The following is a 14,745-nucleotide window of genomic DNA, read 5'->3' as shown; positions in this document are numbered from 1 at the left end:
GGCGGACACTTCGGACAATTTTTACACATTTTTGGGACCATTGTCATTTTCACAGCAAAAAATGCATTTAAAATGCATTGTTTACTGTGAAAATGACAGTTGCAGTTTGGGAGTTAACCACAAGGGGGCGCTGAAGGGGTTATGTGTGACCTCATGTGTGTTTACAACTGTAAGGGGGTGTGGCTGTAGGTGTGATGTCATCGATTGTGATTCCCTATAAAAGGGAACACACGATCGATGACGCCGCCACAGAGAAGAACGAGGAAGCTGTGTTTACACACGGCTCTCCCCGTTCTTTAGCTCCGGGGACCGATCATGGGAATCCAGCGGCGATCGGGTCCGCGAGTCCCGCGGTCACGGTCCAGGAGCTTTGGACCGGGTCGTGTGCACGTGCCCACGGTGCGACCCCGCGGCTCGGCTTAAAGAGCCACGTACATGTACGTGGATGTGCCCAGCTGTGCCATTCTGCCAACGTATATCATCGGTAGGGGGTCCTTAAGTGGTTAATGGAAAAGTTGATAAATTGACAAAATTATTCTTGTTCGAAATTCTATGGAATTTGAAAAAGTTGGTTTGAGTTTAACCGCTTGCCAACCATCTGTAGTCGTTTTACGGCAACAGGTCAGCTCTCCTGCGCAATTCGCCGTAGCTGTACGGCAGCTTTTGCAGGCGAGATAGCTCATTGTCCGCCGGCGACTCGCAATCACATATAACAGAGGGAGGATGAGGAACTGCCTTTGTAAACAAGGCGATTCCCCATTCTGACAGGTCAGGGATCTACTGTTCCCAGTGATCGGGAACAGTGATCATGTCCCTAGCAGCCCATCCCCCCTACTGTTAGAACACATTTAACTCCTTTGATCTCCCCTTAGTGTTAACCCCTTTACTGCCAGTGACATTTACATAGTAATCAGTGACTATTTATAGCACTGATCGCTATAAAAATGTCAATGGTCCCAAAAAAGTGCCAAAAGTGTCAGATCTGTCCGCCGCAATGTCGCAGTCCCACTAAAAATTGCAGATCACCGCCCCCAGTAAAACAAATACAAATTTCATAAATCTATCCCCTATTTTGTAGATGCTATAACTTTTGCGCAGACCAATCAATAAACGCCTATTTCAATTTTTTTACCAAAAAATATCTAGACGAATATATATATAATCGGCCTAAACTAATGAATACATTTGTGTTTTTTTTAATGTAAATATATATATTTTAGTTGTCACTGTTTATTTATAGCGCAAAAAAAACGTAAAAAAAACGTAGAGGTTATCAAATACCACCAAAATAAATCTTTATTTGGGCAGCACAGTGGTGTAGTGGTTAGCACTTTCACCCAACAGCAACAAGGGTCGCCGGTTCGAATCCTGACTACATCATCTTCCTGGAGTTTGCATGTTCTTCCTGTGCCTGTGTGGGTTTCCTCTGGGAACACCGGTTTCCTCCTAAACTCGAAAGACATACTGGTAGGTTAATCGGGTCCTGTCTAAATTGGCCCTAGTAGGTGTATGCATGAATGTGTGTTCAGGGACTTTAGGTTGTAAGCTCCTTGAGGGTAGGGACTGATGTGAATGTACAATGTATATGTAAAGCGCTGCGTAAATTGAAGACGCTATATAAGTACCTGAAATAAAAATAAAATAAATATTTGTAGGGACAAAAGGACGTCAATTTTGTTTGGGTACAACGTTGTACGGCCGCACAATTGTCAGTTAAAGCAACGCAGTGCTGTATCGCAAAAATGGCCTGGTCAGTAAGTGGGCAAATCCTTCCGGGGCTGAAGTGGTTAAACAGTCTTTGATTTACATAGGATATGTGGGTAATGAAAATGTATTGGAGAAGGGAAGAGATGGTGTGGTGGAGGAAAAAAAATAGAAAGTAGATGGGAAATGGAATGAGCCCTATTTATTTGGGCGCTTTTAGTTACCCCAAACACCCATACTGGGAATGAATGAGTAATTATGAAAGAAGGAGGAATATAAGGGGATGGGAATGGTATAGGAAGGTAAGGGTGGGAACGGGGAGGTACAATCCTCCCAAGTTTTTGCCCCCTAAATTATCACAGCTGGATATTATCACAATGTTTACAGAGAGGAGGAGGGAGAGAAGGGGAAGAAGGGCTGCACAGGTTGAGAATGCCCAAATTGGGTCACCACGAGAGAGGGAAGTAGAACCAGGGAGGTGTACATTTCCAAAGTTTCTCCCTCACACATGGTTTTTGGCACAAAAAGTTTCCTTTTTCTTGTCGATGTTGTTACATCACAAACACCTCGTTTTTTTTTTTTTTTACGGGAAAGACTATCTATACATTTTTGTATATGAATGTGGGGGCCCCCCACCTCTTGCCGCCTCCATGGGGAAGAAACTCGATACATATTGACATTTAAGAGATACACTAACCAACATTTGTAAAAAGTGTATTTATGTTGTGTCATGTTTGAGATGTTAGTCTATTGGAAAAATACTGTATTGGCTTTTTTAAAGTAATATATTATGTATTGTAATTGTTTTTTCTTAAATTGAATAAAAAAAATTTAAACACTAGCCTGGGTAACTGGAAAAAAAAATAGCATGCGATTAACAAAGCGATATTAAAAGTAGCATTAAAAAAAAAAAAAAAAAAAAAGCATGTTATACTTACCTGCTTTGTGCAGAGCAGCCCCGATCCTCCCCTTAACTGATGGCACGACTGACTCCTCCTCTTCTCTGAGTGACACCCTTGCATGCTCGCTACTGAGCTGCCTGTGTGTGTCCATAAGACAATCCCCAATGACGGAAAGCTCCCTCAAACTCAACGGATCCAAAACGGAGCTACTCACCCTTCATGCAAATAGGAAATCTATCTCCAGGACCACATGGACACCACCCACTATCCTCGGACAAACCATCGCGCCAAGCAATAAAGTCAAAAGTCTCGGAGTCATCTTTGACGCAGACATGACGATGGATGCACAAATAGGATCAGTCGTCAGCGGTTCTCATCATCTGCTCCGCATGCTACGTAGACTCATCCCCTTCATCCCGGAACAGGACATAGCAGTAGTGGTGGGAACTATCATCAACTCACGACTCGACTACGCAAATTCACTCTACTTAGGACTACCGAAATACCAGATTTCACGTCTACAAGTCGTCCAAAACACGGCAGCCAGACTGGTAACTGGTAAAAAGCCGTGGGAACCAATTTCCCCGGCCTTGAGGTCCCTCCACTGGCTGCCCGTACAGGACCGGGTGACATTCAAGACACTCTGCCTCACCCACAAATGTACACAGGGTAAAGCTCCTCAATATTTAAGCGAGAAAATAAAACCCTACGTCACCAAGCGCGTGCTCCGATCAACCAATCAAAACCTTCTCCAAATCCCCAAATCTCACTACAAATCTAAGGGAGAACGTAGATTCTCGGTCCAAGGACCACGGCTCTGGAATGCTCTACCCACGACCATCCGCTTGGAAGAAAACCATCGGGTTTTTAGGAAAAAACTGAAGACCCACCTCTTCTGAAAGACCTGTACAACTCTGGATGCCAAGCGCCTTGAGGCGATTAAGTTCGCATTTGTTGCGCTATATAAGTTTCTCACTCACTCACTCTGTGACCACTAGATCGCGATTAGGCTCATGCAAGTATTGGGGGGTGGGGGTACGGAGGAAGCTACATACTGCATAACTTTAGCCTTTAGCACCACTTTAAACAGAGGTTTCCTTCAGCAAAAACTGCATAAGAAAGCTGTAATTAGGTTCAGATTTAAGCAGTTAACCACTTGCCTATATCACATTCCACTCCCTGTAAAAGTAATCGTGTGGCTGTAGAGCAATGCGAATCTCTTTTTACCTAAAAGCCAATCCCCAGCCATAAAAATTGATACCAGAATCATGGCTGAGTGAGTGAGTAACTTATATAGCGCTAACAAATGCGAACTGAATCGTCTCAAGGCGCTTTTGTCCAACTTTTTTTTTTACCCTGAAGGCCCAATGGTTTTCTTTCATGTGGATGTTCGTGGGTAGAGGGTTCCATAGCCGTGGTCCTTGGACTGCGAATCTTCATTCTCCTTTAAATTTGTAGCGGGACTTGGGGATGTGGAGGAGATTTTGATTTGTTGATCGGAGAGCCCGATTGGGGGTGTAGTGTTTTATTTTCCCGCATAAATATTGAGGCGCGTTTATTTGTGTGCATTTGTGGGTGAGGCAGAGGGTCTTGAATGTAATCCGATCCTTTATGGATAGCCAATGTAGAGTCCTCAAGGCCGGGGTGATTGATTCCCATGTTTTTTTCCCTGTTATCAGTTTTGCGGCTGTGTTCTGGACGACTTGTAAACGAGAAATTTGGTATTTGGGTAGTCCTAGGTAGAGGCAGTTTGCACAGTTGAGTCGGGAATTGAGTGTTCCAACTACTGCTGCTGTGTCCTCTTCCGGGATGAATGGGATGAGTCTATGCAGCAAGCGAAGTGCGATCCACTGACTACTGATCCTATTTGGGCGTCCACAGTCATGTCTGAGTCAAAGATGACTCCGAGGCTTTTGACTTTGGTGCTTGGGGTGATGGTTTGTCCAAGAATGGTGGGTGGGGTCAAAGTCGTCCTGGAATTTGTCTTTCGGTTTGCGTGTAGAAAGAGAAGTTCTGTTTTGGATCCATTGAGTTTGAGGGAGAGCTCTGTCATCCAATTATCTATCAATGTAAGGCATTTTTCTAGTCCGTGATATTGGTCTTTTTTGTTAGTGATGCGAAAATAAAGTTGAGTGTCATCAGCGTAGGAGTGGTAAAGCAGGTCCTGTTTGCTGATGATTTTGCAGGTATATTTTTTTTTTGGGCCCTCCCAAATCCACTTGTCAACTATTTTCAGGCAGTGTAGGCTCAAGGGGAAGCTGCTTTGGGCACCACAACAATGACTGGGCTCGAGGCAGCTGCCACTTTGGCCTTGCCTTAACCACTTAAGGACCGCCGCACGAAGATATAAGTCGGCAGAATGGCACGGCTGGGCACAGGGACGTATATATACGTCCTTTAAGAGCCCAGCCGTGGGTCGCGAGCGTGCCGCCAGCGGCACACTCGCGACCCGGTCTGAAGCTTCGTGACCGCGCCCGCGGTACCCGATCGCCACGCGATCGGGTCACAGGAGCTGAAGAACGGGGAGAGGTGTGTGTAAACACACCTTCCCCGTTCTTCTGTGTGGTAATGTCAGTGATCGTCTGTTCCCTGGTATAGGGAACGACGATCACTGACATCACAGGTCCACCCCCACCCCCCTACAGTTAGAAACACACATGAGGTCACAATTAACCCCTACAGCACCCCCTAGTGGTTAACTTCTTCACTACCATTGTCATTTTCACAGTAATCAGTGCATATTTATAGCACTTTTCGCTGTGAAAATGACAATGGTCCCAAAAATGTGTCAAAAGTGTCCACTATAATGTTGCAGTCATGAAAAAAAAAAAAAAAAAATCGCTGATCGCCGCCATTACTAGTAAAAAAAAAAAAAGATTAATAAAAACGCCATAAAACTATCCTCTATTTTGTAAACGCTATAAATTTTGCGCAAACCAATCGATAAACGCGTATTGCGATTTTTTTACCAAAAGTAGGTAGAAGAATACGTATCGGCCTAAACTGAGGACATTTTTTTTTATATCTTTTTTGGGGATATGTATTATAGCAAAAGGTAAAAAATATTGCATTTTTTTCAAAATTGTCGCTCTATTTTTGTTTATAGCGCAAAAAATAAAAACCGCAGAGGCGAGCAAATACCACCGAAAGAAAGCTCTATTTGTGGGAAAAAAAGGACGCCAATTTTGTTTGGGAGCCACGTTGCACGACCGCACAATTGTCAGTTAAAGCGACGCAGTGCCGAATCGCAAAAAGGGGCAAGGTCCTTAACCTGCATATTGGTCCGGGTCTTAAGTGGTTAAAGACTGCCAAGGGGGCAGGGCTAGGACTCAGTGGGGAGGAGATCTAAAGAGGAGATCCAAATTCACAGCATACACTTTTATAACATTAGCATTGTAATAGCAATACAAACAATCCAGTAAAATTTTACAGTACTTGGAAAAAAAATCTCTTTTAATGGTGTAAATATTGCCTGTCTGTTGACATCCCTTTCCACAACTTCTTGGATTCTCTGCATACTTTGTAGCCTCTCCTCATTCATGTGGTTTACTATTGTTACCTATGAACAAATATCCCATGGTCTGCAAACAGTAATGATGTCATATGTGGTATTTCCGGTATTAACCGTGCCTTCTGAAACTCCTCTCAGCACCTCTTTAACCCAGGCAGTTGGCTTTGTAAAATATGTGACACAGCAGTGCATATTCACAGGACACAGGGATGGTGTGTCACAGAAGTTAAAGCGGGAGTTCACCCATTTATAATTTTTTTTTTTTTCTCCCCTTAGCTTCCTGCTCGTTCGGTCTAGGGGAATCGGCTATTTGTATTAAAATATGATCCGTACTTACCCGTTTTCGAGCTGCATCTTCTTCCGTCGCTTCCGGGTATGGGTCTTCGGGAGCGGGCGTTCCTTCTTGATTGACAGCCTTCCGAGAGGCTTCCGACGGTCGCATCCATCGCGTCACTCGTAGCCGAAAGAAGCCGAACGTCGGTGCGGCTCTATACTGCGCCTGCGCACCGACGTTCGGCTTCTTTCGGAAAATCGTGACGCGATGGATGCGACCGTCGGAAGCCTCTCGGAAGATTGTCAATTAAGAAGGAACGCCCAGTCCCGCAGCCCATACCCGGAAGCGACGGAGAGGATGCATCTCGTAAACGGGTAAGTACTACACATATTTTAAAATAAATAGCCGATTCCCCTAGTAAAAACGAGCAGGAATCTAAGGGGGAAAAGTGCCCTCTAAGGGTGAACCCCCGCTTTAATGAAGTAAATATATGGGATTCTTCAAAAAAGTTGGTTTTAAAACTTCATGAACATTTCAATCATTAGTAGTAGGCTAGAGATAATTAAAATTCAATGTGGAAATTAATATAATGCCGCGTACACACGATAATTTTTCGGGTTAAATAAAAAAACTAAGTTTTTCAGGCTCTAGAAAAAACAATGTTTTTTTCAACTTAATCATTAAAACTACGTTGCCTACACACGATCGTGAAAAAAAATGCTCTAGCAAAGCGCGGTGACGTACAACACGTACGACGGCACTATAAAGGGGAAGTTCCATTCGGATGGCGCCAACCTTTGGGCTGCTTTAGCTGATTTCGTGTTAGTAAAAGACGATTCGTGCTTTTCTGTCTGTTACAGCGTAATGAATGTGCTTACTCCATTACGAACTGTAGTTTTACCAGAATGATCGCTCCCGTATCATAACTTGCGCGGGTTTTTCACGTCGTTAAAGCCCACACACGATCATTTTTTACAACCCGAAAAACGACATTGTTTAAAACGTGAAAAAATAGAGCATGTTCGAAAAAAAAAAAATTTGTCGTTTTTCAGAACCCGAAAAATGCTCTGAAGCCCACACACGATCGTTTTAACTACTTGCCGACCAGCCGCCGTCATTCTATGGGGGCAGGTTGGCTCTCCTGGGCGAGAGCCCGTAGTATAACGTCGGCTCTTTGAGCGGCCACTAGGGGCGCGTGCGCGCCCCCCGCTCGCTCCCGACTCCCGTGCGTGTGCCCGGCGGGCTCGATCGCCGCCGGGCACCCGCGATTGCTCGTTACAGAGCGGGGACTGGGAGCTGTGTGTGTAAACACACAGCTCTCGGTCCTGTCAGCGGGGGAAATGCTGATCTTCTGTTCATACAATGTATGAACAGAAGATCAGTGTTTCCCCTAGTAAGGCCACCCCCCCCACAGTAAGAACACACCCAGGGACATACTTAACCCCTTCCCCGCCCCCTAGTGTTAACCCCTTCACTGCCAGTGGCATTTTTATAGTAATCCAATGCATTTTTATAGCACTGATTGCTATAAAAATGCCAATGGTCCCAAAAATGTGTCAAAAGTGTCCGAAGTGTCCGCCATAATGTCGCAGTAATGAAAAAAAATCGCTGATCGCCGCCATTACTAGTAAAAAAAATATATTAATAAAAATGCCATAGAAATACCCCCTATTTTGTAAACGCTATAACTTTTGCGCAAACCAATCAATAAACGCTTATTGCGATTTTTTTTTACGAAAAATATGTAGAAGAATACGTATCGCCCTAAACTGAGGAAAAAAAAAGGTTTTTTATATATTTTTGGGGGATATTTATTATAGCAAAAAGTAAAAAATATTCATTTTTTTCAAAATTGTCGCTCTATTTTTGTTTATAGCGCAAAAAATAAAAACCGCAGAGGTGATCAAATACCACCAAAAGAAAGCTCTATTTGTGGAGAAAAAAGGACGCCAATTTTGTTTGGGAGCCACGTCGCACGACCGCGCAATTGTCAGTTAAAGCGGCGCAGTCCCGAATCGCAAAAAGTGCTCTGGTCTTTGACCAGCAATATGGTCCGGGGGTTAAGTGGTTAAATTACATTTTCAAAAAAACTTTGTTTTTTACAACCCGAAAAATGATCGTGTGTACGCGGCATCAGATTTCAAATTTTGACCACAGATACATTTTAAAGCTTTTTAAAGTGCACGTTAAGCCAAAAACTTTTATTTCAGTCTGTGTTGCTGTTAGAGAGTTTGTCTCGCCTATTGTCTCGTCAAAAAAAAATTGTTAGCAGAACAGGAAGTGACAGTAAATCTTTCCAACAGAGCCCCAGATAGAAATGGAACCCCCGTCAGGTTTTTACTGTTTTTTCAGTTTTTCCAAAATGTAAAATATTTTGAACACAAGCGTCTTTATAATTTTTTAAGAAATACACCACAATATTGTAAAACAGAGTTAAACCTTAAAATTTTTAGTTTTGTACTTACAGGATAGCCAATTTCAGCACAGTCTGTGAGCCTAAACGTCTGTTGGCCAGCAGGATGTAATGGATCATTTTCGAACAGTAGCAGAATCTGATCAGATCCATTGCCGACAAAATCGTCTACCAATGTTCTTCCAACATGCTGCCATGTTGTAGTTATCTGTGAATCAAACATATGCAGTTTTTCATTTCTGTCTGTGCATCTCAGTAAAGCTGGTCATACATACAAGTTCCCATATACCTTCAATTAGAACATGTATTTTAGAAACATAGAGCAACACCACTCTCAAGCAGCTGTATATAAGATACTGTACGTTAAGTCTTTACACCAGTCACAGCATAGCAGTAAATAGATGGATTGATGTCACAGTATTGCAATTTCTGCACATTAATGTAATGTTGACTGACATTTCAAGTGTAGGCGTACTACTACCTCGTTTACCCGAAAATAAGCCTGGGTCTTATATTCATTTTACCAACAAAAAACACAGTAGGGCTTATTTTTGGAGTAGGGCTTATATTGCAGCTCTCCTGGAAAATAACGCTAGGTCTTATTTTCAGGGGAAAGGCGGTACTTGTATCCCTTGGCTGTTGTAGTGGAGCAGTTCACAGAAGCAGAAGAATAACTTTTCATACATAGCTTTTGTGCTACAGCAGGATGTGGATGTAAAGTGGTCCTCCATTATAGATTCCTTTCTAAAAATGCTGGTTGCTTGTCTGTCAGTGCCCCCGATCCATGTCTTCTGGGGTCCCTCGGCGGCTGTCTCTGGTCCTCCCCGCAATTAGTCACCACAGTCATGCGAGAGCTCGCATGGTGGTCACTAATTGCGGACGCGCTCCTGTGATACAGCGAGCGGCCATAGCCGCTCACTGTATCACTCGGCGCGCCACGTCACTGGATGTGATTGACAGCAGCGCCAGCCAATGGCTGCGCTGCTCTCAATCCATCCGCTCTAGCCAATCAGCAGCCAGGCTGAGCAGCGAAGAGGATATCGGGACCGCGCGGGACATTCAAGGGGTCAGGTAAGTATAACGGGGGCTCGGGGGGCGGCAGCAGCAGATGTTTTTTCACCTTAATGCATCCTAGAGCGAGAGGGCAGAACAGCGGTGAATCGGGGCAGGCGGTGAGAAATTATGTAATTTCTCAGCTCACCCGCCACACCTCTTTCAGTGCAGCTTTTGCAGCCCGGCTGCAAACAGGGCATGGAGCGGCACCGATCCGCGGTTCAGGGGTTGGGACTACAGCACCCTGCACGGACTGTGGTCTAGGCTGTAAGGTATGTGTCAGATACAATATTTCTGTATGAGTAAAAGGGGTATTACGCAGCATTGCATTTTTTATATTGTTCTGCACACTTTTGACCAAGTTTCTTTCATACAAAAATAAAAGGGGAATAACTGATTTCAGGGCCTCTGGTGTAAGTTTAAAGAGGGATTTCTCAGCTTAGCTAAAAGATACCGATGTCTCTGAGGGCTTGTGGTAAAATGTTTTAATCCAGAATCTCTAGGCTGGGTGCGGGTTCACTTAAAATATTAGCACTGTATCTAATGAATCTGTAGAACAGGGCTGCATGTGAATAATGTCACAGAAATGATTACCGTATATGGATAGGCACTAGGAGGATGCAGAATTTGCTTTAAAGAATAAACTTTCTGGGCCATTCATTGCCTCTTATTTGCATTAAGATAAAAAAAAAAAAAAAAAAAAAAAATTTAATAAACGTGCTTTAACTTTTGACTTTAGACCACAAAACATATGCACCCAGGGAATATCCAGGCAAGAGTTTTAGAATTACATTGTCCTGTTTTTTAAATTGTGCATATCTCGTACAAGAAAAGAAAACAGACATTTTGGACACTGGGGTTGATTTACTGAAGGCAAATAGGCTGTTCACTTTCCAAGAATTTTTCCCAAAGCTTAGAGAACGTGCTGAAATTTCACTTGATAAAGAGTATCCAATTAAGTGCAAGTAAAAAAAAAAATACAGTGGAACCTCGGATTACGAGCATTGTCTGTTCCAGGAGAATGCTCGTAATCCAAAGTACTCGCATATCAAAGCGAGTTTCCCCATTGAAGTCAATGGAAACAATTTTTTTTTTACCGCATTGACTTCAATGGCATGCAATACCACATGCGGCCAGAGGCGGGGGCGCTGGAGCAGTGTTGCCAACCGTCCGTATTTTTACGGACAGTTTGTAAAAACGGGCACTTTTTTCCCCCGTTCGTAAATGTCCGTAGTTGCAAGAATGTGCCAGTAAAAATAGCCGAGATCGCTTCGGCTTGGAACTGTGCATGGAGATTGGAGGCAGGGGGTGATGGTGGCACCGCAGAGGGGGATGGAGGCAGGGGGAGATTGGAGGCAGGGGGTGATTGGAGGCAGGGGGTGATTGTGGCACCGCAGAGGGGGATGGTGGCACTGCAGAGGGTGGGGGATGGAGACACGGGTTGTTGGTGGCACCGCAGAGGGGGGTGAAGGCAGGGGGTGTTGGTGGCAGAGGGGGATGGAGGCAGGGGGTGATGTGACTAAATCATTTGCCCTTATTATATCGAAAACAAAAATATGTTTTTTTATCTTAATATCTATCTTAAATCACATTGCTATTTGCCTAGCGTACTTGTTTGTAGCCTAAATACTGAAATTTGCACCTAAAAATGTAATTTAGTAACTTTTGTGAAATGCCAGTAAAAACGTGGCTGTGCCAGTAAATTTCGAGTGTCGTGCCAGTAAATTTCAATCTGGTAGGTTGGCAACACTGCGCCGGAGAGCCTAGGAAACGGCTGAAAAGGCCAGAGGACACTACGGCTGACCTCGGAAAGACCTTGTTCTTGAGATTTGCCAAGGTCAGCCGAGCTGTCCTCAGGTCTTTTTATGCATTTCTGTATGGCGAAGTTTGGCTCTGCTCCGGTGCCCCCCCCCCCCACCTCAGGCCAAATGCGGTACTGCAGGCCCCATAGCTTTCAAAAAGCTTGATTACGGAGTTACTCGTAAACCAAGGTTCCACTGTACAGCATTACACATAATCGGAAAAAGGAAGTCAGCCAAGCATATTACCTCACTCAATAAGCTTTGTGGAGCATTCACTGAAAAGTGAACAGTCTTTATGGATTTAGTATGATCAACTCCTATGAAATATATACAAATAATTACCTGCAGCTCGTCCCTCCGTATCGCACAAACTTCCCCAGAAGCAAATGATAAAATGCACAACGTATGAGCTTGGCTTGTATATGCAACCTGTAACATTGACAGATTTTCAGTTGGAATCTGCAAGACCCGTTTAGGAACTCCATTTTCGAACCAGATCAATTGTTTACGGCTGGCCCCTACAGAAGACGTCTCATACGTGCCATCCACACACTGCATAGTACAGACCTCAAGGCAGTGTAATACACTTGTATACACATGTGGGACAAGGCAAGATCCTGACATGACTTTCTGCTTTTCAATGTTGTACAAAACAAACTCACTTCCATGAAGAGTTCTGTCAGGGTGAGAAGTTCTTGGTAAGTTATCTCCATCCCCTCTCACATCTGTTGCTCCCAAAATATAAGTACCATCTTCAACAGTTCCAGCCCAGTGGATTGCAGAAAAATTACCAGGGGCTGTTAATATTTCTGCTGTCAAAGATGAAATATAAAAGATTTTCTCATTTTGTCTCCAAAGAACAATTGGACCATCAATCAGGTGCAGGTCTTCTATAGATTCATTGTCTACTTTGAATTTCAGACATGGTTCCACCTCATTTGAACCGAGTACCTGCAGCAAAACCAGCCTTGATGAGCTGCTTTGCCTTCTTTTGCATGTCTTTAGCAAAACATAAGGGTGTTTTATACCAGTTCTAACATCTGTGACACAGTGTGCGCATACAAAAACAATAGAGGATTTATGGGTTTGAATGCTGTACTGTCCAAAAGATGTTTCAATAAAATTTTCTGATTCCACATGAAATCTTTTTCTTGAAAATTGTAAAACATTTTGTTCCTTGCCATTGGAAGTTTCTTTTAGTTGTGAAATTTGAAAGATGATGATTTCCCCATTGTAGGCCAATACTTGTTTAGGATGTTTAATTGTTTCCATTGATCAAATACTCAGTCTACATTTGGAGAAGTTAGCAGTAATCTGAAAGAAAAAGACAGTTAATTTCAAATGTGAAAGAGACGGAATATTGATAGTCATCTGTTCGCCTATAAGTAGTACTCATATGTCTGAGGTTTAGAACCACTTGCCGACCGCCACCAGTACATATACGTCGGCAGAATGGCACGGCTACGCAAAGCCACGTACAGGTACATTGCTTTGAATTTGCCGCCGATGTCCCGCGATCGGGTCATGGAGAGGCAGAATCGGGAGATGTCAGTGTAAACAAGGCATTTCCCTGTTCTGCCTAGTGACAGGACACTAATCTACTGCTCCCTGTCATCGGGAGCAGTGATCAGTGTCGTGTCACTCGTAGCCCAGCCCCCCCACAGTTAGAATCACTCCCTTGGACACACTTAACCCCTTCCTCGCCCCCTAGTGGTTAACCCCTTCCCTGCCATTGTCATTTACAGTGTAATCAGTGAATTTTTATAGCACTAATCGCTGTATAAATGGCAACGATTAGAAAATAGTGACCGATGTGTGCGCCATAATGTCGCAGTCCTTATCAAATTCACAGATCGCCGCCATTACTAGTAAAAAAAAATATTATAAATGCCATAAATCTATCCCCTATTTTGTAGATGCTATAACTTTTGCGCAAACCAATCAATATACACTTATTGCGATTTTTTTTACCAAAAATATGTAGAATACATATTGGCCTAAACCGGAGGAAAACATTTTTCTGTATAAATGCCAATGGTCCCAAAATAGTGTCAAAAGTGTCCGATGTGTCCGCCATATGTCGCAGTCACGATATAAAAAAAAAATTATAATAAAAATGCCATACCAAAAATATATAGAAGATCACACTAAACTGAGAAAGAAATTCTTTTTTTTTATATATTTTTGGGGGATTTTTTGGGGATATTTATTATAGCAAAAAGTAAAAAAAATATTGATTTTTTTGTACTCACCGTAAAATCCTTTTCTCTGAGTCCATGGACGGACACAGCTCCTTAAATCTTGACAAGTGGGTTAGGTTCCCTGTTTACAGGAGAGGACTAGGCAGAAACATGTTAAATAGTTAAATACATGTTACATTAACAGAGTTGAACAGCTCCGCCCAGGGGGTGGTCCCTCCAGACATAACCCTCCTCACTGCAGCATACAGCCTCAGTTCGTAACAAGCAGTACAGTAAAAAGAAGGGGTGAACAAAATGCTAAACTAAAGCTAGAATGGGACTTTAAATGAGGCAAAGGAGGGGTGAGTGCTGTGTCCGTCCATGGACTCAGAGAAAAGGATTTTACGGTTGAGTACAAAAAATCCTATTTTCTCTTATCGTCCATGGACAGACACAGCTCCTTAAGTCTTGACAAGTGGGATGTCCCCAAGCAGTGTCAAAACGAGGGGTGGGAACAGAATCAGTAAAACCAATTTTAATTTCACCCCAAAACAAGCAGAGCTCCTCAACGGAGGAGGTGCAACTTTAAACAGCCGCCTGCAAAAATTAGTGGACCATGTAAATTCTGTAAAAAAACGTGAATGGACGACCAAGTCGCCGCCTCGCATACCTTTGAGACCGACGCATGATGTAGGAGAAAAACAACAGGAAGCACCAATTGCCCTGGTCGAAAGTGCCGTGACCGGAAAGGGGGCCCACCCTTTAAGAGCATAGGCCTGTATGACAGCCTACCTGATCCACTGAGAAATGGTGGTCGACGAGACCGCCAGGCCCTTTTGTGGACCAGACACTGACACAAAAGAGTCAGATCTCTGAAACGGAGCCGAAGCAGGGTGGTACATCCGC

At 43.5% G+C, this 14,745-nt stretch overlaps 1 protein-coding gene across 2 annotated transcripts in view; it reads right to left on the bottom strand.

Moving 5' to 3' along the window:
- FANCB (FA complementation group B) overlaps window positions 1-14,745 on the bottom strand; it is a 63,834-nt gene that overhangs the window by 36,673 nt on the left and 12,416 nt on the right. For both annotated transcript variants that reach the window (XM_040338675.1, XM_040338676.1), the window contains exons 2-3: window positions 12,002-12,973; window positions 8,857-9,012 (exon numbers count right to left, since the gene is read on the bottom strand). In XM_040338675.1, coding sequence (XP_040194609.1) covers window positions 8,857-9,012; window positions 12,002-12,931 — 1,086 coding nt within the window. In that variant the 5' untranslated portion in view covers window positions 12,932-12,973. The remainder of the gene's footprint in view (window positions 1-8,856; window positions 9,013-12,001; window positions 12,974-14,745) is intronic.

This window comes from Rana temporaria, chromosome 2 (genome assembly GCF_905171775.1).
Source record: "Rana temporaria chromosome 2, aRanTem1.1, whole genome shotgun sequence".
Lineage (NCBI taxonomy): Eukaryota > Metazoa > Chordata > Amphibia > Anura > Ranidae > Rana > Rana temporaria.
This window is presented reverse-complemented; position numbering and strand designations above follow the sequence as displayed.